At 37.9% G+C, this 19238-nt stretch overlaps 3 protein-coding genes across 7 annotated transcripts; all 3 read right to left on the bottom strand.

Annotated features, from left to right (window-relative positions):
* Window positions 1-3108: 3108 nt before the first annotated feature.
* Window positions 3109-6665, bottom strand: LOC147565321 (phosphoglycerate kinase 3, cytosolic-like). The gene is made up of 6 exons (XM_086651813.1): window positions 6386-6665; window positions 6088-6301; window positions 5032-5370; window positions 4255-4572; window positions 3991-4149; window positions 3109-3529 (listed from the first exon to the last, which is right to left on the bottom strand). The coding sequence occupies exons 2-6, from the start codon at window positions 6280-6282 to the stop codon at window positions 3329-3331; spliced, it is 1212 nt and encodes a 403-aa protein (XP_086507939.1). The 5' UTR covers window positions 6283-6301; window positions 6386-6665; the 3' UTR covers window positions 3109-3328.
* A 391-nt stretch (window positions 6666-7056) lies between these two features.
* Window positions 7057-19126, bottom strand: ORC5 (origin recognition complex protein 5). 2 transcript variants are annotated; one of them, XM_086651805.1, is made up of 6 exons: window positions 18953-19126; window positions 9233-10114; window positions 8702-9124; window positions 7877-8204; window positions 7631-7731; window positions 7057-7532 (listed from the first exon to the last, which is right to left on the bottom strand). In XM_086651805.1, the coding sequence occupies exons 2-5, from the start codon at window positions 10069-10071 to the stop codon at window positions 7681-7683; spliced, it is 1641 nt and encodes a 546-aa protein (XP_086507931.1). In that variant the 5' UTR covers window positions 10072-10114; window positions 18953-19126; the 3' UTR covers window positions 7057-7532; window positions 7631-7680. The 2 variants fall into 2 exon arrangements, with proteins under 2 accessions (XP_086507931.1, XP_086507930.1); XM_086651804.1 differs by lacking the exon at window positions 18953-19126 and adding an exon at window positions 12219-12487.
* Window positions 14921-19150, bottom strand: EMB3111 (Tetratricopeptide repeat (TPR)-like superfamily protein). Of its 4 annotated transcripts, XR_015230166.1 has the most exons (5): window positions 18953-19050; window positions 18542-18610; window positions 17626-18429; window positions 15328-17297; window positions 14921-15225 (listed from the first exon to the last, which is right to left on the bottom strand). XR_015230166.1 is itself a non-coding variant. In XM_086651806.1 (4 exons), exons 3-4 carry the CDS (start codon window positions 18404-18406, stop codon window positions 16300-16302), a joined length of 1779 nt encoding a protein of 592 aa, XP_086507932.1. In that variant the 5' UTR covers window positions 18407-18429; window positions 18542-18610; window positions 18953-19150; the 3' UTR covers window positions 15244-16299. The 4 variants fall into 4 exon arrangements, 2 of the variants coding, with proteins under 2 accessions (XP_086507932.1, XP_086507933.1); XR_015230167.1 differs by lacking the exon at window positions 18542-18610 and having other exon boundaries at window positions 18953-19074; XM_086651806.1 differs by lacking the exon at window positions 14921-15225 and having other exon boundaries at window positions 15244-17297; window positions 18953-19150.
* Window positions 19151-19238: the final 88 nt, after the last annotated feature.

Below are 19238 nucleotides of genomic sequence, written 5' to 3'. Positions count from 1 at the left end.
TTTTTTAGGGTTATTTCCCATATGGCCCCCTACTTTGTGACCAGCTTCCCGCCTGGCCCCCTACTTTACGAGAAATACTCATATGGCCCCCTTCCGTCATAACACCGTTACTCTCTCTCTTCCATTTCTTTTCTCTCTCCTCCAACATGTTTTCTCTCTCTGCCACCTCGTCAAAACCAGCCACCTCATCACCTTCTCCGGCAAGGTCGCCGGCCGGCAAATTTCCGGCCGGCGACCTTCAAATATAAAAAAAAAAAAATTCCTTTTTTTCTCTCTCTTCTCTCTCTCTAAATTTTTTTTCCTTTTTTAAATTCTCTCTCCTCCCTCTCTTCTTCTTCTTCTTCTCTTCTCTCTCTCTTCTTCTTCTTTCTCTCTCTCTTTCCCCCCTCTCTCTATTCTCTCTCTCTCGACCTCCGGCGTAGTCGCCGGAGGTCGAACAGACTGTTCTGTTCGAACAGATTCTGTTCAGAACAGAACAGAATCTGTTCGAACAGAACAGATCTGAACAGAACAGTCAGAACAGAATCTGTTCTGTTCTAACAGAACAGAACAGACTGTTCGACCTCCGGCGACTTCGCCGGAGGTCGAGAGAGAGAGAGAATAGAGAGAGGGGGAAAGAGAGAGAGAAAGAAGAAGAAGAGAGAGAGAAAAGAGAAGAAGAAGAAGAGAAAGAATTTAGAGAGAGAGGGGAGAGAGAATTTAAAAAAAAAATTTTTTTTTTTTAGAGAGAGAGAGAGAAGAGAGAGAAAAAAAGAAATTTTTTTTTTTTATATTTGAAGGTCGCCGGCCGGAAATTTGGCCGGCCGGCGACCTTGCCGGAGAAGGTGATGAGGTGGCTGGTTTTGACGAGGTGGCAGAGAGAGAAAACATGTTGGAAGAGAGAGAAAAGAAATGGAAGAGAGAGAGTAACGGTGTTATAACGGAAGGGGGCCATATGGGTATTTCTCGTAAAGTGGGGGGCCAGGCGGGAAGCTGGTCACAAAGTAGGGGGCCATATGGGAAATAACCCTTTTTTTTACCTCTCTTCTGAACTCTTTCCCTCCATATCCTGTGACTTTCTTATTTGTCGGTTGTCGATGGCTGATAGTCGGTCGAGCACCGACCAACAACCTTCATCAGAAAAAAAAAAAATAGTCTTCTACTTGTTTATCTTTCTCTTCTCCTTTCATCACCACCCTACTACCGGTCGGCCACCATCATTTCTCCTTTCCGTCCTTTCTCTTTCTCTCTCTTCTTGTAATCTCTCTCCTGATTTTTCTTTCTCCCTCTGACTCTCCTTCTCTTGGTTTCAATTTGCGAAACCTATTCGGGATTTCAATTCATGAAATCCCGTTGGATTTCTCGAAGTGAAATACTAACGGACTTCTTTAAAGAGGGAGAGAAAGAGTGAGAAATAATGGGTGACGGAAACCAGGAGGGAGAAAGAAAAACCATGAGAAAGAAGTACGAAGAAGAAAGAGAGGAGAGAAAGGGAGAAGAGGAAAGGCGATGGCGGTTGACTGGGCGGAGGGGGTAGTGGTAGTGGAAGGAGAATTGAGGAAGCAGGAGAAAAAAAGTTCTTCTGATGACGGTCATCAGCTGGTGGTCGGTCGACTGCAGAAGATCATCGACCAACGAAGAAGAAAGTGACAAAGGATGAGGGAAGTACTTTGAAGAGAAGAGTTACAGAAAAAGAAAAAAAATTGACTGAGTTGGTCATTTCTGGAGGGCATAAATGGAATCAACCCTAAGTTTACCATCTAAGGAAGCTAGTGGAATGGGACATTAAACTGGACCTAATGTTTGAAGAGATTTTGGAAGACATTGAAAATATAATGAGATATAGATTAGACAAGAGATAGGGGAGAGACATCTTTTTCTTTTCTCCCTTCCTCTCTTTTCCCTCTCTAGCCATAAAGGTAGTTATAAACTAAAGTTGAGTTTGATTGGCATGATTCCTAGGGATTTTGCCTTCAAGTTAAAGGATTGTTGTTTAACTTTCATTAAAATTTGGAAAATGAAAGATTAATTATTTCTCAGAAATAATGGTTCTTAAATAATATTTCATCTTTTTCACCTGCTGCCTTATACAAATAGAATTTCTTATTTGTCTTTGGTTTCTCATTTTCGGTGTTTTGTTACGAGTAGAAACATATTTGAAAAAAAATATTTAGGATATAGGAAGTTGTTACGTTATTACGTGGATGCACTTTTCTTCCCCATGGCAACAAAAATGAGCACTATAAGAGACATAAAAAGGTTTCGTATAGGACTCCATAAAGAAAATAGTGGATGAAAATGCAACAAGAAAATTTATCATAACATTTCAAGTTGTCAATCTGTTTAGCTATAAGAGTGAGAAAGGTGACTTCCAGCTTGAGCTTGACGAAGGTGTAAACCGATTGCAAACCCTTACAAAGAAGACAAATAGAGGAGTGTAAGCGTGCTGTACTAACAACGGTGAGGATGTTGACATAAACTCCAGAAAGCCCTGGAGGTTCCAGGTTCGAATCCCAGAGAAGGTGGAATCTTTGGTTATTTGAATTGGGATTATTAGGGTGTAAATAATGTTGTTGGCCTTTAGGGCATGTTCTAGTTGGGCTATAGGCCCGGTCCTGTTAGTGTTTGAGTGGGCGGTTATCGAGCTTATCACATCTATGATGTATCAAGTGCCAAATGTAACGACATACGTAGATCGTAGTCGACTTCCAAAAAAAAAAAAAAAAATATAAACAACAGTGAGGATGTTTAGAATTTCAATGTAACTGTTAGGTCAGCAGTTAGTTCATTAGGTCTGACTCTTTTGTTTCTATTAGTGATCAATACCATATAACTTGATTCTCTCTTGCTCCACGTCATCCGAAAAAAAAAAAAGATAAGGTGTATGCGATGAATGCCACACATGAGTATGTGAGATTAGTCCAACGTGGAGAAATACTGATCTAATAACTAAGAATAAGAATATAATATCTAGGTCATCTCCACTTGTTGGAGGTATGGGTTTTGGTTTTCTTCATGAGCTATCGTAAGTTGTTGTATTGTTGTGTGGCAATTTCTATCATCCCTACTCTAGTGAAATTCTCAAAGAAAGCAAATGATTGTTAAAAACTTAAAGATGAAGAAAACAGGTGGAAAATTGAAATTAATACCATATCTCCAAAAAAGAGTGGTCAATAGCTAACAACCAACTACATCATAATTGGTCACATTATTAATGGGAAAGCCTGATCAAAGCATCTTCTTATCAATATCGAAGATCTTATCTTATCTAAACTGTTCTAACCAAAACCCAGGCAATCGACCGGGTCCACATTTAACAAAGACATACATAGAGGATAGAAGATGACTCTCACTTGGCAGCATCGTCGAGAGCGAGAACTCCAGGGAGTGGCTTGCCCTCTAGTAGCTCCAAGCTAGCACCACCTCCGGTTGAGATGTGGCTCATCTTATCTGCAAGACCTACTTTCTCAACAGCAGCAACAGAGTCACCACCTCCGATGATTGTTGTAACGCCATTTCCGCTCAGATCTGCCAACTTCTTAGCAATTGCCTGAGATATGGGAAATGGACAACCATTAGAGAACACGAAGCAAGTTATAGATCATGACACTATTTAGCCATCTTGATTCATAAAAGAAGTATCAGGCGTCCCCTGAAAAGACTACAGCCAGGAAATAGTAAAATTGATGTCTGACTTATGAAACTCCCAAGAGATTATTTGTCGTGAAGCTTCCTCAGTTGGTTTTTTCTGAAAATTTGAATGAATATTTGAACAGAAAAAGAGAATATGCAAGGAGATCAGATCTTATTCAAACCAAACAACTTTGAAATGAAAAAATGTACCAAAAAAGCACACCAAAATGAGCCTCTAGATTGGCCAAAAAAGTTATCTACACTAGCCGTACGGTAGTAAAGCTATGATAAATGAAAACATAAGTTATTAAATTTCAGTTCTAGTGTGATACTCCAAAAAATTTAACAGATTCTGATATTCTAATTGATATAAAATACCTCAGTTCCACTAGCGAACTTCTCAAACTCGAACACTCCCATTGGTCCGTTCCAAATGACAGTCTTGGTAGTATCAAGAGCTTCACTGAATGTCTTGATGGAATCAGGTCCGATGTCCAATCCCATCCAGCCATCTGGGATAGCAGATGCTGACACAGTCTGCAACAACATCAAGACATTAATTTACCCATTTCTGAGACTCGGCAAAAACATTTAGCCGTCTAATTAGGAGCCATGATTTAAAACATAGAGTGAAGAAAGAACCTTGCTGTTAGCATCAGGAGCAAATTTATCAGCAATAACTACATCAGTTGGTAACAAGAGAGACACTCCCTTGGTCTTGGCCTTCTCAAGAAGTGAAGTCGCAAGATCGAGCTTGTCTTCTTCTACAAGGGATGATCCTACTGAGAGCCCTTGGGCCTTGTAGAATGTGAAGATCATTCCTCCTCCCAGCAATAGGATATCAACCTTCTCCAACAAAGACTCTATGACTCCAATTTTGGATGAGACCTTTGATCCTCCAACAATGGCAGCAAATGGCTTCTTTGGGTTGGAAACAGCTCCAACAAGATAATCAAGTTCCTAACCAGACAGAAACGAAGACAAGTTTTTAAGAGTTTGAAATACCACAAACCCAACACTTAAACTGATACCCTTGGCCTAATTATTAAGGGAAAAACGGCAGAGCTCCCTAGGCCAAATTTTCTTTTGTATAACAGGATCCATCAATTATTTTCGGCTTCTGAATTCCTAATCCCTATACAAGGTTTGCACATGGTAAACTTCGCACAAGTTTGCGCATAATATGCAATGTTTGCACTAGCTTTCACAGGTTTGCATAGTCTCTACCTAGTTTCCGCATGCCTAAGAAAATATTGACTTCTTTTAACTAAAATAGCAAGTAGGATCGGATCAACTTTCTGAATTATTAAAGTTGGCCAAATGAATTCAATCAGCTAACTGTAGTTAAACACCTAGACTGGAACAAAATCAGAACGACAAATAGGAGCACTAAAAAAACAACCAGTTGTTGAACCATACCTTCTGCATAAGAAATCCAGCTACAGAAGGCTTTAAGAACTTTGTAACTCCTTCAGTAGAAGCATGAGCCCTATGGGCAGTACCAAAAGCATCATTCACATAGAGATCAGCAAGAGAAGCTAACTTCTTCGCAAACTCGGGATCATTTTTCTCTTCCTCCTTGTAGAACCTGACATTCTCAAGGAGAAGAACACCTCCTTCCGGGATCGCAGCAACCAACTTCTCGACTTCCTCGCCAATACAATCATTGGCCATTTCAACCTTGATACCTAAAAGTTCAGATAGTCTCGGCACAAGAGGCTTCAAGCTGTACTTAGGGGTAACACCTTTCGGGCGACCCTGAAACAGGAAAACGGGTAAACATTATAGCTTCTGAAATGGAACTTCAATTTTAACTAACACACCAAAATACTGTTAATTCCGTCGTATAATTCCTTAAGTACAATGCTAGCACTACAAATTGTGAGAATAGTCTCACATGGGAGAAGGGTGACTTGGTAAGAAAGAATATAATATCTAGGTCCTCTCCACTCATCGCTAATTGGTTTTTGAGTTGGATGCTCACAAACTTAACATGGTGACAGAGCTAACCCACGTATAATAAGTTTAAAAATATCCAGCCTCGAGTATGACTCGTTAAGTATTATGCTAGCACTAGAGATTGCGAGAATAGTAATACACGGGAGAAGGGTAATCTACTGACTAGTTGGTGGTTTTGAGTTAGATAATTACAAACTTAACACAGATCTTGGTTTCGAAACACCAAATGAGAAGAGGAAAAGATTAAAATCCAGGAAATATCTTCTCCAAGTTTAGCTAACCATAAATCAATATGAACTAGAACTATAAATCAATATGAAAGTTACATCATTTGAAAACCTAAAAATAGATAAATGGGTTATATAATCTAATTGTCAAAAAGTACAGATCTTTTACTAGTAATCCTATTTACTAATCAAAACAATAAGATTAGTCATGATGATCTTCATCTATCTCCAATCAATCAAAATATAAATACTGATTTGCATTAAAAAAAAAAGAATCACTAGGGCTTACAAGATGGCTGGATAAAATGACTTTAGCTCCATTACTAATCAAATACTTGATTGTTGGAACAGCAGCTCTAACCCTAGTATCATCAGTGATATTCAAATTATCATCCAAAGGAACATTAAGATCAACCCTAACAAAAACTTTTTTTCCTTTCAAATCAGCTTCTTTTAAATCACCAACGCTTCTCTTTGTTGCCATTTTTTATCCAATCAAATATCTACAAATAAAAAAAAAATTGATTAGATCAATAACCCATTACTGATTAACAAACCCCATCTTAATTAAATCGAATCGGACTTACCGATGAGCAAGAACGAGATCAAGGTCGGTAAGGAAGGAGAAATGTGATGGTTCTCAAAGGCACTGTCTATCTAAGTGATTTATAGAGAGTGAAGATGAGATGAGGTTGGGTGAAGTTAATGTGGTTCTGGGCATAAAGTAAGGTATCAATTATGAGATCTGAACCGTTCATTTTCCACGACAAAATCATTCTGTGAGACATCCGACTAAAAAACTAGAGAATAAGTAAAACTAGGCAGACTCTGTTCGATCTGCGACTTGTTACAATTAGCAGTTCAATGGTCAGATACTATAAATTTTGTCCTAATTCCACGGCATTTTTCAATACATGATGACTCGAGAAACTAATTAGTTCGTTCAATTATCTATTGTACGGTTTCGTCTTGGGTCTCAGCTCCATCCGAAATGATAATGTTACTCTTCATTATATGGAACTTGTTTTTCTACCGTTGATCTACGGCATTATTTGCCGATTTGAAAACCAATAATTTGGCGTTATCATCCAGATGATCCATCATATTTTTTTTTTTGTGGAAGAGATGATCCATCATATTTGTTAACTCAATTCTTATATTTTTCTGTACAAAACCAAATGATGATTTTTCAAATTTAATTGGAATAAACAATCTCCCAAGAAAATTTATAGAAAGCAAAAGAGATATAAGATTTCGCTTGGTTTAAATGCTCATCACTCTAGCATCATAGCATGGGCTTTGCCAGTTACAAAAAAAACTATTATGAAATATATGAATATAAATAGCAGTATATGGAGTTTGTAATGTATATTAATATTATGTCTAGAACTTTTAATCTCCAGGACATCAGGGTGGGAAATCTTGGATGCCTCCATCATTCTTCTTCTTCCACACCGACAAGAGTCAACGGCGGACTGCTGGCGACCCTTTAAATTTCTTTTTGATCTTCTTTCTCTCGTCTCGCCACCACCCCGGACTACCACTGCCTCCAACCACTTCTCTCATTATATTCAAGAGAGAGGGAGGGAGAAAAACGATTAACAATTTCACCAGTCGCCAGGCAATACTCTTTCCTTCGTTCTTGTTGATCGAAATAAAAAAATTCTACAATAATCACTACTTTCTTTTTTGGTCCTACAAACAAAACCGTAGATTTACCTGTCTCTTGTTATCCTGCAAGAGTAATAGCTAATAACGGATTAATACTGTGAATCACAGTGTAAGAGTTCAATCCAATCTGGAAAGTGCAACAAAGAAAAAGAAAGCCATACCCTTTCCTCCGGCATACCGCCCCAATAATACCAACCAGGCTGCCACATTACTATCTTCTATACAAGTACCTTGATAGAGGGAAGTTTACACTTCTTGCAACCTACCCGATACCAAAGTAATCATTATTAGTTCGATTGACAGAGCGAGAGATTTCAATATCTTTGATCAAACAAGGTTAGAAATGTTGTTAACTTCATTAAATATGAAACTTGCCTCTAAATGGAAGGAGAATGAGAATCACGTACCGTTAAAATCATGTCTTCACTCACTGCGCATCTATACCTAGTTGAGCCTTCCAATGGACAGCTGGAACCCTTAGTTATGAAATTAGCATTGCAGAGAGTGGATAACTGCAACAAAACATCAGACATGAGCCCACTCTCCCCACCACCTTCAGTCCCCAAAAACATATTATCGTCTAGTTGTTGCTGCTCTTCCTCGAGTGAAAATTCTGCAACTGATGCTATACACTGGAATACAGCTAACAATCTCTCTAGTGGAAAACTTCCAGGCCCTTTCATAAGCAATTCTTGTTCTGCATTTTCCTTTTTCTCCATCGAAGTCTGAGAAACTCTAGGGGGAAAAAAGTACATACAAATATATACAGAATAAAACTAATCAGTTTACATTTGTCTGTTATAACATGCATAAGAGTCTTATAGTAAAGGTCTAAAGGACTATATCTCTGAGATTCTTTCCTACTTTATATGATTACTGATCAGTAAATATCCAAGGTATTACGATGGGTTAGTTCATTATTCTTAATAAGTTCTAAAAGTGGACAAAATAAATGATATGCAGTGCTAACAAGTACGTTAAAAAGTGAAATGTTGGAAATGTATGGTGCGTTATCCAGGTGCACTGATTTCATATTGGCGTATTTTTCAGTAGCGGAAGTAATTGGTCTCCAGTCTCCTTTTAACAGCACCTGGCCTTCGCTTATCACCTATATTAATATTAGGTCCATCTCCTTCTCTTGTGTTGGAAAGTTCAGTTATATAGATATCCACATTAAGTGCCCTAGCACACTATTGACTAGAATTTCTCTAATATAAGACTTAGTGACTTACTTTCTCTTGCGCTTTCGACTATCACCTCCTCCAGTTGAGTCAAACAATGCTGCATCGAGGGTTGCTGGGTTTCTTGAAGCAAGGAATGCAGAAATTAGAAGATACTTTGCGGAGACAGGCATATGAAATTCTATATCATCTGTCACCTCCCCATCCCCTAATTTTCTTACATTTCCTTTCCTCCTAATTTTCTCCTTGTTTTCTTCAACATCGAGGGAAGGATGAGAGGAGACCTTGAATATCTCATTAAGAGCTGGGGCTATGTGTGGCTTAAGGTGACCAAATAATCTCCTTTTCATGTCTTCATTGGGAACAACTCCAGTATCACTCAAAGGCTCACAATACTTTTGGAATAATGGTACCAGAGCAAAAGATAATTCATTGATTCGCTTAGTAACTCTACAAAAAGGCTTCAAAACAACACTGCTCTTGGTAAGAAACAAAAGTAAATATTTAGCAGACATATGAGAAGAATAGATAAAAGCAAAGGAAATTATAGTAGCATTAAGTTAAGAGGAGTAGCATACTTACTCGAGAAAGGGGGAGTAAAGCTTTGGGTTTGTCTGGTTTCTCATTAAGATCTGATGAATATCTTCTTCTTTATAATCAGGAAAGAAAACAGGAATTGGCTCGACAAAACCAGAGTTCATGTGATATGTATCAAGTGAGGAGTTACTGATAAATATAAAAGCCACTTCTGGCATTTTTAGCGTTTCATATAGCTTAAACAACATGGAAATAATACCTGAATGTTTATCCCACTCACGAACAAGTTCCATATTATCAAATATAAAGTATACCACCCTTCCGCTACCTTGTTCTCTCTTTTGCTTCAAATCCAACTCGCTAGAATTTCCTGTAAGATCTTTTATCACCTCTGTTACTCCTTCACGGAGAAAGTTAACAAAATCAGTGGGTCTTTCACAACGTTTAACACTAGCATAACCATTGCTTGCGTTCCTCCTATGAAGCAATAACTGATTCAATGTAGTTTCAAACAAAATTCTAGGATTATAACAAGTTCGAAAACTTGAATAAATGAAAGGGCGCTTAAGGTGCCTGAAAATTTGAAGAATGGCACTAGTTTTCCCAGTAGCAGCACCACCATAAATGAAAAGAGGAAGCATGGGGGAGTTCAAAGGACCCAACAAGTGTAAGAGCTCAAGAATCTGAAGTCGTCTGCCAGGGAAACTAGAAAGTAAAGCATCAAAACTAATAGGTTTCTCTCTAGATAGAACAAGATCATTAAGAACTGATGGAGGGTTTGACTCAACAGTATTTTTGGCTTCCCGTGTTTTGTTCGAACAATTATTTACCGAGAACGATCTAGTAGTTCTTTTGGTAACTTGGGGGGATTCTTCTTTACCCATATATCTTCAGAAAGCAATATCAATTGGTTGATGCCTTAAAGGTCTGCATTAACAACAAAAAAAACTTGCTCTCAATCTTAAAATTTACTATTTACCTAAATGTTGTATATTTCGTAATCAATAAGAATGTAACAAAGATAATCAGAAGCAAATACATAAGAAAGTCATTAAGAAAAGAAAACTAAAGCCCATGTTTTTTTACCAAGGCATACTGAATGGAAGGACGAGTTTTACATTTCGAACTACATAAAGAAGGTTTATTGTACACACACACACACAGCCACACGCACACACACAAGCGCACACACACAAGCGCACACACACAAGCGGGCACATAAACACACGCACAAGAGCGCACATAAAAACACACATGGAAAGATGGAATTAGGTTATTGTTTAATACAATTTGGGACATCGAAATTAATAAAAGAATGCCCCAAACAGCCTCCTTCCCTCAATATATGTACCAAAACACCGAGTTGAACGACACTCTCATATAAGTTCAACTACACCTTTCTCAATAAATAAAAATTCATTCCCGTCTCAAAACTTTCGAGTATGAAACACCCATCTAACATTGAAATAAAAACCATGAGAAAGCTTAAAATGACAAACAATAGAACAAACATCAAGCTCATACATTAAGCAAGAAGATCAGATAGTTGAAAAAGTCATTAATCTCACTAACAAGTAGAAACAAAAATGTAAACCACCGTCTCCAAGTTTCCTCTGCATAACCGTTCCTAGAGAGAGAGAGACTGAGATCTATTTTTCCGGCGAAGGGAGACCCTCCGCCGGAGTTTCCTCTTCTATATTTTTTTGTTCTTTTGTTTCCTCTTCTATGTAGATTTCTCTGATTACCAACAATGGAGGGAAAAGATACAACTACCTTTTTTTCTCTCTCTATCTATCTCTTCATCAAAATTGATCATCTGGGAGAAGACGGTGAAGGACGGTGGTTTTAACTGGTAAGTTGGAAGATGAGATCTATAATCAAACCTAATCTCACAATCCAAAAACTCATCTCATAATCACATTGATCACAAGATTGGTCCCATCCCTAATCTCACAATCCAAACACTCATCTCAAAATCATGAACTTCATATGAGATCTATAATCAAACCCTAATTAGAAAACAAAATCTGCAAACCTTGGTTGGTCTGGGCGGTTAAGTCATAATCTTTACCCTAGATGCTTTGATTCAAGAAACCTAAGGTTATGGTTTTTGATGAAGAAAGATATATTATCAGAAATTACATTTATTGATGGTGATGGGTGGTGGTGGTGGAGCGATTGGTTTCTACGGCAAGATCGGGTGGTGCTGTGGTGGTAATGTGATTTCTATGGTGGTGTGATAGCGACGATTCTCCGGTGACGGAGGCGGTTTTCTGGCGGCAGCGGCGGTTTTCCAGTGTCGGCGGCGGTTTTCCGGTGACGGCGACGGTTTTCCGGCAAGAAGGCGGTGGTTCTTTTATTAGTTTTACTGTAATATTTTGTCGACCTTTAGGGTCTTTTCATTCACGATCTTTAGGATCTTTTGTCGGCCTTTAGGGTCTTTTGTTTGAGTCAGTGTTTAGTCCAATTTCTTTCTCTTCATGAGGCACTTTGCATTTAAAGGTATGTAACTCTCATGAAGTTTTCATGAGGAGAGAAATAAGAATGATGTATCATCCATGTAAACATTGTGATTTTATCACTTATTAATGGAAATGGTTCCCTTGGCTTCAAAAAAAAAAAATGTAAACCAAACTTACAAAAAAAACCCCCAAATTTCAGGAAATATTGTCTTGTTTGTGATTAATCAGCCCACAAAATGAATAAATTGCTTATTATTAACGCATAATAAATGAGTAAAATACTGAGGTATTCGATGAGATTAACTGATAATGATCATCTAAAACAATGAATGAGTAAAGTTAATCATAGATTCATCAAAAACAGTTCTGGTAATGGTTCTTCACAGAATACCTAACAAAATTTCAACTCTTTACAACTTTCAAACCCTGACCCTAAATAAAAACAGATTAGTTAAGTTAATATCTGAACTGAACTCCCAAAAAGTATCCCAGATAGAACCAACCCCAAACAAATCCGAGATGTAGATAGAGAGAAAAGAAACCGAGATGCCGACAGAGAAAAAGATTACCTTTAGAGAGAGAATGGAACCCTAGAACGAGCTATTGAGAGAGCGGAGGAGCTGTCCGATGGAGAGAGATATAGAGAGAGCGGGAAGTGTAGAGAGAAAGAGAGGAACAGTTTGAAAGGAGGAAATCTGAGTGGCGCGGGTTTCTATCGGGCCCTTTTGGGTCGATAAAAATTCGATTTTTTGGTTGAGAAAAAAATGTGACAGAACTGTTGTTATATTTAGAACATTTCTCAACTGAGAAAAAGGTCATTTTGGGGGAGAGAATTAAGGTTGTGTTTGTTTTTTCTTTTGCATCTGAATCTGAATTGGCTGAATCTGAATTGGCTGAATCTGAATTGGCTGAACTGAATTGACTGAATCTGGATTGAATGAATCGGTTTATAAGTCAGAATGTTTGTTTTTTACATCTGAATTTTTATGTCTGAATACTTATTTTGACATTTATAACCTTACTAACAACTAAAAAGACACTTTTAATCCTTCCCTATTTTTTCTCTCCCTCTTGCTTTCTCTCTCTAGATCGAAAATCACAGTTGACCCTTTCACCTTCCTCTTGTTTTTCAACCATAGAGAGTAAATTTTATTAGTTCAAAATCTAAAAACCCTTTTCACACAGCAGCCATGTAGATGAAGGATGGAAGATGGGTGGGAAGATTGGTTATGAATAGGGTTTCAAGAACATTAAAAGGAGAAGATGAAGGCTAAGCAGGCTGACCAGAGATGAAAGCTTGGGATGGTTTGATCGATAACAGATTTGTAACTCGTGTTCTCTACTTATAGTATGTTTGTGTAAGTGATTTGTTTCCAGTAATCGAAAGGTAAGTTTGGACAAAATTTTAGGGTTTTTTTTGGGTGTTGGGATTTGGGGGAGTGGTTTATGTGGAGTTTTCAAGCAGGTATTATAATGGAGATTGACTTCTTAGGAGAGGTTTCTTTTGGGACGCCATCTCCGGTGAGGTTTCAAACGAAGAACACCCTCACCAGATCTGGCACTGGTTCAAACAGGGAATCTTCGCCAGATCTGGCTTGGGTCTCTCGAGAGAGATCAGGAGAGATAGAAGTTGGTGGTGGTCGGTGTGGCTGGTGGTGGTGGTCGGTGTGACTGATGGTGGTGGTGGTCGGTGTGGCTGATGGTGGCGGTGTAAGTGGTCGTTGTCGTCAATGGTGGTGGTGGCGGCATCAGGTGAAAAAAATGAAGATGGAGAAGGAGAATAATTCTTTATTTTGGTAGGGGTATATTCGACATTTATCATATTTCAGAAATTGGGTTCTCTTTTCAGACTTGTTTTAAAGTCTGAAATGAGTGGGCTCTCTTTCAGCCCATTCAGATAAATATCCATTTCAGAAAAAAATTCAGATTTTCTTAATTTAAAAAAACAAACATCTGCCAATTCAGATTTCAGATCTGAAAAAATAAAAAAACAAACACAACCTAAGAGTCTTAACGATATTTTTCAATCGATTGAAACCTAGGGTTTGAGTCAAATTTCTCAACTGAGAAATAGGTCAGTTTCTTTTAAGGGCCGGCATAGGACAATTTCTACTACACGACATGTGAGAAAATTTTCTCACTCTCTAAAAAATGTGCTTTCTCTCTCTCTCTCTCTCTCCTGTCGTGTGTCTCTGTAATTTGGCTCCCTATCTCAGATACTACTCTTCGGTGGCGTTTGTTTTTTTTTTATGTCTGAATCTGAATTGTCTGAACTGAATTGGCTGAATCTGAATTGAGTTGAATATTTTGTAAGTTAGTATGTTTGTTTTCCAAATCTGAATCATGAGATCTGAATAACAATTTTGACATATATACCCTTATAATATGTTTTTGAAAAACAAAACCTTAACCCTCAACCATAAAAAATTTATTTGACCATTTCTCTCTCTCTCTCGTTACTGTTCCCTCTCTCTCTTATGGCTGAGAAAAATAAAACCTAAACCCTAAATTTTTATTTCACCTCTTTTATCTCTTCCTTTATTGCTCCCTCTCTCTCCAATGGCTGCTACAAGGTTGTTCTTTCTCTCTTTGTCTCCCAAACGATCGATCTCTCCTAGCAGTTATCTCTTTCTTGCAAAGATCAGAAACCCTCTTTCTATCTCTCTTGAAGATCTGCAATTATAAATCTCTCTCGAAGATCAGCAGTACTAAATCACTCACGAAGAACAGCAGTTCCGGCGAGGGTTTCAAACAACCTAAATCTCTCTCGAATATCACAAGTTCTCTCTCTCTCTCGAATATCAGAATTGTAACCCTCGCCAGATCCGGTGAGGGTTTCAAACAACCTAAATCTCTCTCGAATATCACAAGTTCTCTCTCTCTCGAATATCAGAATTGTAACCCTCGCCAGATCCGGGGAGGGTTTCAAACAAGTCGAGGGTTAAGACCTGATTTAAGATTTTCAGATTCGGCAAAGGTTTGTAGTGGTGGTGGTTGTTTAGGTTGTGGTGGTGGTGTAGGTGGTGGTGAAAGTCAGATTTATGTAGTGCGACCTTTTTGGTGGTGTTAATTTGTTCCTAGTGATGTGGTGTTCTGGTGGCGGTGGTGGTGGTGTTCTGGTGGCGGTGGTGGTGGTGTTCTGGTGGCGGTGGTGGTGTTGTCCTGTTGGTGCCTTGGTGGTAGAAATCTGAATGAAGGAATTTTTTCTAAAACACAGGGGCACAAGAGTCATTTCACTCATTTCAGAAATTGGTTTTATATTTCAGACTTGTTTTGAAGTCTGAAATAAGTGGACCCTTTTTCAGCCCATTCAGACAATTATCTTATTCAGCTAATTTTTCAGATTTCTTTAGATTCCAAAACAAACATCTGAAATCTGAATTGAGTTCCAATTCAGATTTCAGATCTGAAAAATTAAAAAAACAAACAGCACCTTCATCTTCAAACAGAGCCACTACAACTATCTTCACCAACAGAAACCCAATTTTTGAGTCCATGCTAGAGTAGTCATCAAGTTGGTTTCCAACCTCCAGGTGCCGTGTTCGAGGCATTACGGTATGTACTCCCTGGAGTATGCTGACCAATACAAAAGAATTACGAAAAAATCATCACATTTTTAATGGAACCCCCATAGAGCATAACTAAAGTAGTAGGAAAGGAATTTAGTTGTGCATTTACATGGTATAATGGATTGATTGATGATCCCAAATAAAACAACAATTTCCTCCTATAACTGGATAAGCACGTTCCATATGTCACCATGTTCCTGCCCTAATTCTTCCAAAAAACAAAACTGCAGCCTCTCAAGTCTCAAGTGCCAATATCATCAGTACCCGCCCTCCAAAATTAGTTTCATGATGTTCCTGACCTGATTCTTCCCACAATATAAGAACAATTTTCTTACCAGATAAGCAAGTTTCTTCTACATAAGAACTTTTGAAGAACTTAAAAAATGAAGTCATCAACAAAATTCATGTTTCTGAGTTGTCAGACGCTCTCCAATCAGAGTATTCGTTTCTCAATTCAAAGATATCCATAATCGTTGCTGTGAAGTGTGCAATAATGCTTCTAACATTCGTATTTCCAGCGTTCCAAGTCTCTTCACGTGCAAGTGCATCCACATTGAACAGCTATAGAAACAAGTTGCAACATTTATTATTCCACATCACTGTGGGAACGTTCGGAGACTGGGCGTCATAGGTGTGGGCTCAAGCTTACCAACTGTCGGGGCCTTTTGGGTAGCCTTGGGTGCCTTCACCATGAACATTACCCTGCAGCCATTGGGCTTGGGACTGGGAGCAAAAGATGGACATTATAGAACTCGGGAATCACAGGAAACTGAATACCCATTGCCCGTCTCTTCACACATTTACCGTCTTCGAAATTGAAGTTTAAAAGGAACATTAACAATATCAGCAGCCGCAGCAGCTATGATGTATCCAAGATCAGAGGCATTACATTTATAATACCTTTCAAGGTTTTCCTGTCAGTCAGCCAGGTAAAGGATCACATCTGGTTGATCATCCCAACTAAAACGGCTGTTTATAGTTATTCCTTGGTACCTCACACCAATGTATTACCACGCTTCGAGCATATCTATGTGATAAATAGAAGATTGCAGGGTTAGCCACTTACAAAGTCATAAGGCTTTTAACCCCCAGCAAAGATAAGGTCACAGAGGCATTTCTCCAACGAAAGATCATCTCGGAACTGGCCAGTGCTTTCCAAGTTCTTCTTTTCTTTCCTGTAAATCCCTGCATCTTGAACTCTCCCAGCTTCTTCTAAACCAACTATTAAAACTCTGTATGTACCATATGAGGCATGAATGCCCTTTGTTTTCATTACATCAAAGATCTCAAGACCTTTTTCCACTTTGAGTGAACGAAAGTAGGCAAATATTAAAGCTGTATAAGTTGCGTAATTCTTCTGGTTATTGGGTAAACAATCAAAAACCTTTTTAGCATAACCAGTCATTTGAGCACATCCCAGTTGATATATCAAGATAGAAGCATGATATGTTCCAAGAGAAACCTCAGACTCGACCATTTCATCAACAATCTCCATTACCTTTGAAAGTGAATTTGTTCTGATGAAGAAGCCTATCAGGGTAAGATAAGCAACTACTTCAATTTGTATTCCGGTTCTTGTACCATAATGAAAAGCCAATAAAGCACCATTTGGTCTTAAATTTGCACAATTTGCCTGAATGATTTTGGAGAGAAGCTCTGAATCCAATTGAGTATCTTTGTAGATCAATTCGTTAAGAATGTGATCTATAGCAATAAAATTTTGCTTGGCCAATAAATTCAACACAATGCTACTATCAATAACAGAGTGAAGATTAATGCGTACTGACTCGCAATCAGATTGAGAATCCTGTTTGACACTTTCAGGAGAAATATGAGGATTGACTTCCTTAAGGAGATAATCACTCTCACCAGCTTTTTCTAGAGCTTCCAGTGCTTCGATATAGATAGAAAAACGAAGCACAAGAGAATTATCTTTCATATACTGGAGAATGTGAGTCATTACCTTTGTCTCCCCTGCTCTAGAACATTTCTCGACTAACATATTACATGTAGCTTTATCAGGTTGTACTCCAGCATCTTGCATTTTGTTTAAAATCTCTAGAGCAGCCTCGAATTTACCTACAAAAATGTCAATCAGACAAATACCTCAATAAAAACCAACGATCATACGTAATAACAGTACCTAGCTCTCTATAGGGCATCTAAGAAGCATCACTAGCATCAAGTAACTATACAATTTCAGCATGGACAGAGACATATTTTCTCATATTTAGTGGCATTTGGCGATATAAGTATCTAACTTAGAACACATTAATAGGGTTTAGTTTATAGTCCTTCACTTGAGCAATATGTGGATAATTCTCTTCATAATGTTCTCACAGAAAAAAATAACACGAACCTAACTACAAGAAACATTATGCACAACGCCGCAAATAGATAAACGTACCAGCTGTAGCAAGATATTCCATTAAGACCGTGTAAGTGAAACAATTGGGTGAGCATCCTGACTTGAGCATCTCCTTGTACACTTGTGTCGCCTCTTTCGACCTATTATTATAAAAAAGAACCTTCATAAACGCCGTATAAGAAACAACTGTGGGACAGCAACCCCGAGCTTTCATCTCATCCCACACCTTTATCGACGAGTCCACATCTCCATCTTTACAAATCCAACGCAAAACCGAAGTATAAGTAACAACATCAATCTTAATATTTTTCTCTTGCATTTGCTGAAAAACATATTTCATGGACGAAATTCTCCCAGCTTCTCCAAATATATCCAACATTGTTGTATAAGTAAATTGATCATGTTTAAATCCTCTCAATTGTGAAGCCCAATTGAAAAATAACCAAGCCTTCTCCATTGGTGGATGGGTTTTTAAGATCTGGTTAATTGTATATGAATCCCACCTTATACTCAGATTCTCTAACTGTTCTTGAGCAGAATCCCATGTCGAATACTTCAAGATTTTCGATATATTGCTAATAGTATCTCTCATATAAACTTTTGGGGCTTTATCTACTAGATTATCAACACTATACTTGCTTGATTTTCCCATTCTTTTCTTAAATGGTTTGGTAAATTTCTTCTTCTTAATTTGTTGAAGAGAATGAAATCCCATAAAATAACCATAACCATGGTGAACTAATTTACTCCTAGTTTTAGGTATATAAACAAATTGAAGATTGTTTATAATGAATCTACCAATGCCAAAAGAAGCTAACATAGATGATGCCTATAGTGATCTTCCTGAAAAAGTGATGGAGAATCAAATGATAAAATCAATCAAATAAGACATCATCAAATATATATAGAGAGAGAGGGAGGGAGGGAGAGAGATGGGGTTTGAATGGACAATTACAAGTCATCTTGAGCTTGGTATGCTTGAAGGACACTGTGAATTAGGTGGGGAGGTTCAATTCTCAAAACCCTAGCCATAGAATCCCCAATTTAGTCAATAAGCATTGATTGTTATTCCATTGGAGTAGAAACATTAACTGGGAAAATATACTATGATTTTGTTTACAGAAGGGAGGAATTGATGATGTAAAATTAAAGCAAAATTATAGAAAAACCCCAAATTTCAGGAAATCTTGCTCTTGTTTATGATTAATCTGCCTATTTTTTTTCTAACTAACGCACAATAAATGAGTAAAGTAAATCACAGATTCATCAAAAACAGTTCTGGTAATTACTCTTTACAGAATACCTAACAATAACTCAACTCTTTCCAACCCTAAAACGTGAGATAGAGAGAAAAAAAAAAACTTACCTTTAGAGAGAGAAAGGAACCCTAGAACGAGCTATAGAGAGAGAGGAGGAGCTGTTAGAGAGAGAGAGGTCGAGCGGGAAGTGTAGAGAGAAAGAGAGGAACAGTTTGAAAGGAGGAAATCTGAGTGGCGCGGTTTTCTATCACACCATTTTGGTTGGAAGATAAATCGACTTTCCCCAATTTTTTGTTTTTTTTTTTCTTTTTGGTGAAAGAATTTCCACATTTTTAAGTTTTTTATTTTTTAATATGGACTACAATCGTCATAAAAAAAATGTATTGTTTCATT

The sequence above is a fragment of the Eschscholzia californica genome, unplaced genomic scaffold, assembly GCF_041429995.1.
Source record: "Eschscholzia californica isolate CP2 unplaced genomic scaffold, dmEscCali1.0.p SCAF_1, whole genome shotgun sequence".
Taxonomy (NCBI): Eukaryota; Viridiplantae; Streptophyta; class Magnoliopsida; order Ranunculales; family Papaveraceae; genus Eschscholzia; species Eschscholzia californica.
The sequence above is the reverse complement of the archived record's forward strand: the minus strand, read 5'-3'. Positions and strand labels throughout refer to the sequence as shown.

What these genes read in the sequence shown, in the direction of transcription:
- EMB3111 (XM_086651806.1), bottom strand. Translation starts at nt 18,406, where the DNA reads ATGTTAGCTTCTTTTGGCATTGGTAGATTCATTATAAACAATCTTCAA. An exon ending in GGAATATCTTGCTACAGCTG is followed by an intron (nt 17,298 to 17,625) that starts GTACGTTTATCT and finishes ACATTTTTGTAG; the next exon opens with GTAAATTCGAGGCTGCTCTA.
- ORC5 (XM_086651805.1), bottom strand. Translation starts at nt 10,071, where the DNA reads ATGGGTAAAGAAGAATCCCCCCAAGTTACCAAAAGAACTACTAGATCG. An exon ending in CTTTACTCCCCCTTTCTCGA is followed by an intron (nt 9,125 to 9,232) that starts GTAAGTATGCTA and finishes TACCAAGAGCAG; the next exon opens with TGTTGTTTTGAAGCCTTTTT. An exon ending in GTGAAGACATGATTTTAACG is followed by an intron (nt 7,732 to 7,876) that starts GTACGTGATTCT and finishes GGTATCGGGTAG; the next exon opens with GTTGCAAGAAGTGTAAACTT.
- LOC147565321 (XM_086651813.1), bottom strand. Translation starts at nt 6,282, where the DNA reads ATGGCAACAAAGAGAAGCGTTGGTGATTTAAAAGAAGCTGATTTGAAA. An exon ending in TCATTTTATCCAGCCATCTT is followed by an intron (nt 5,371 to 6,087) that starts GTAAGCCCTAGT and finishes TTCCTGTTTCAG; the next exon opens with GGTCGCCCGAAAGGTGTTAC. An exon ending in CTCCTGATGCTAACAGCAAG is followed by an intron (nt 4,150 to 4,254) that starts GTTCTTTCTTCA and finishes ATGTTGTTGCAG; the next exon opens with ACTGTGTCAGCATCTGCTAT.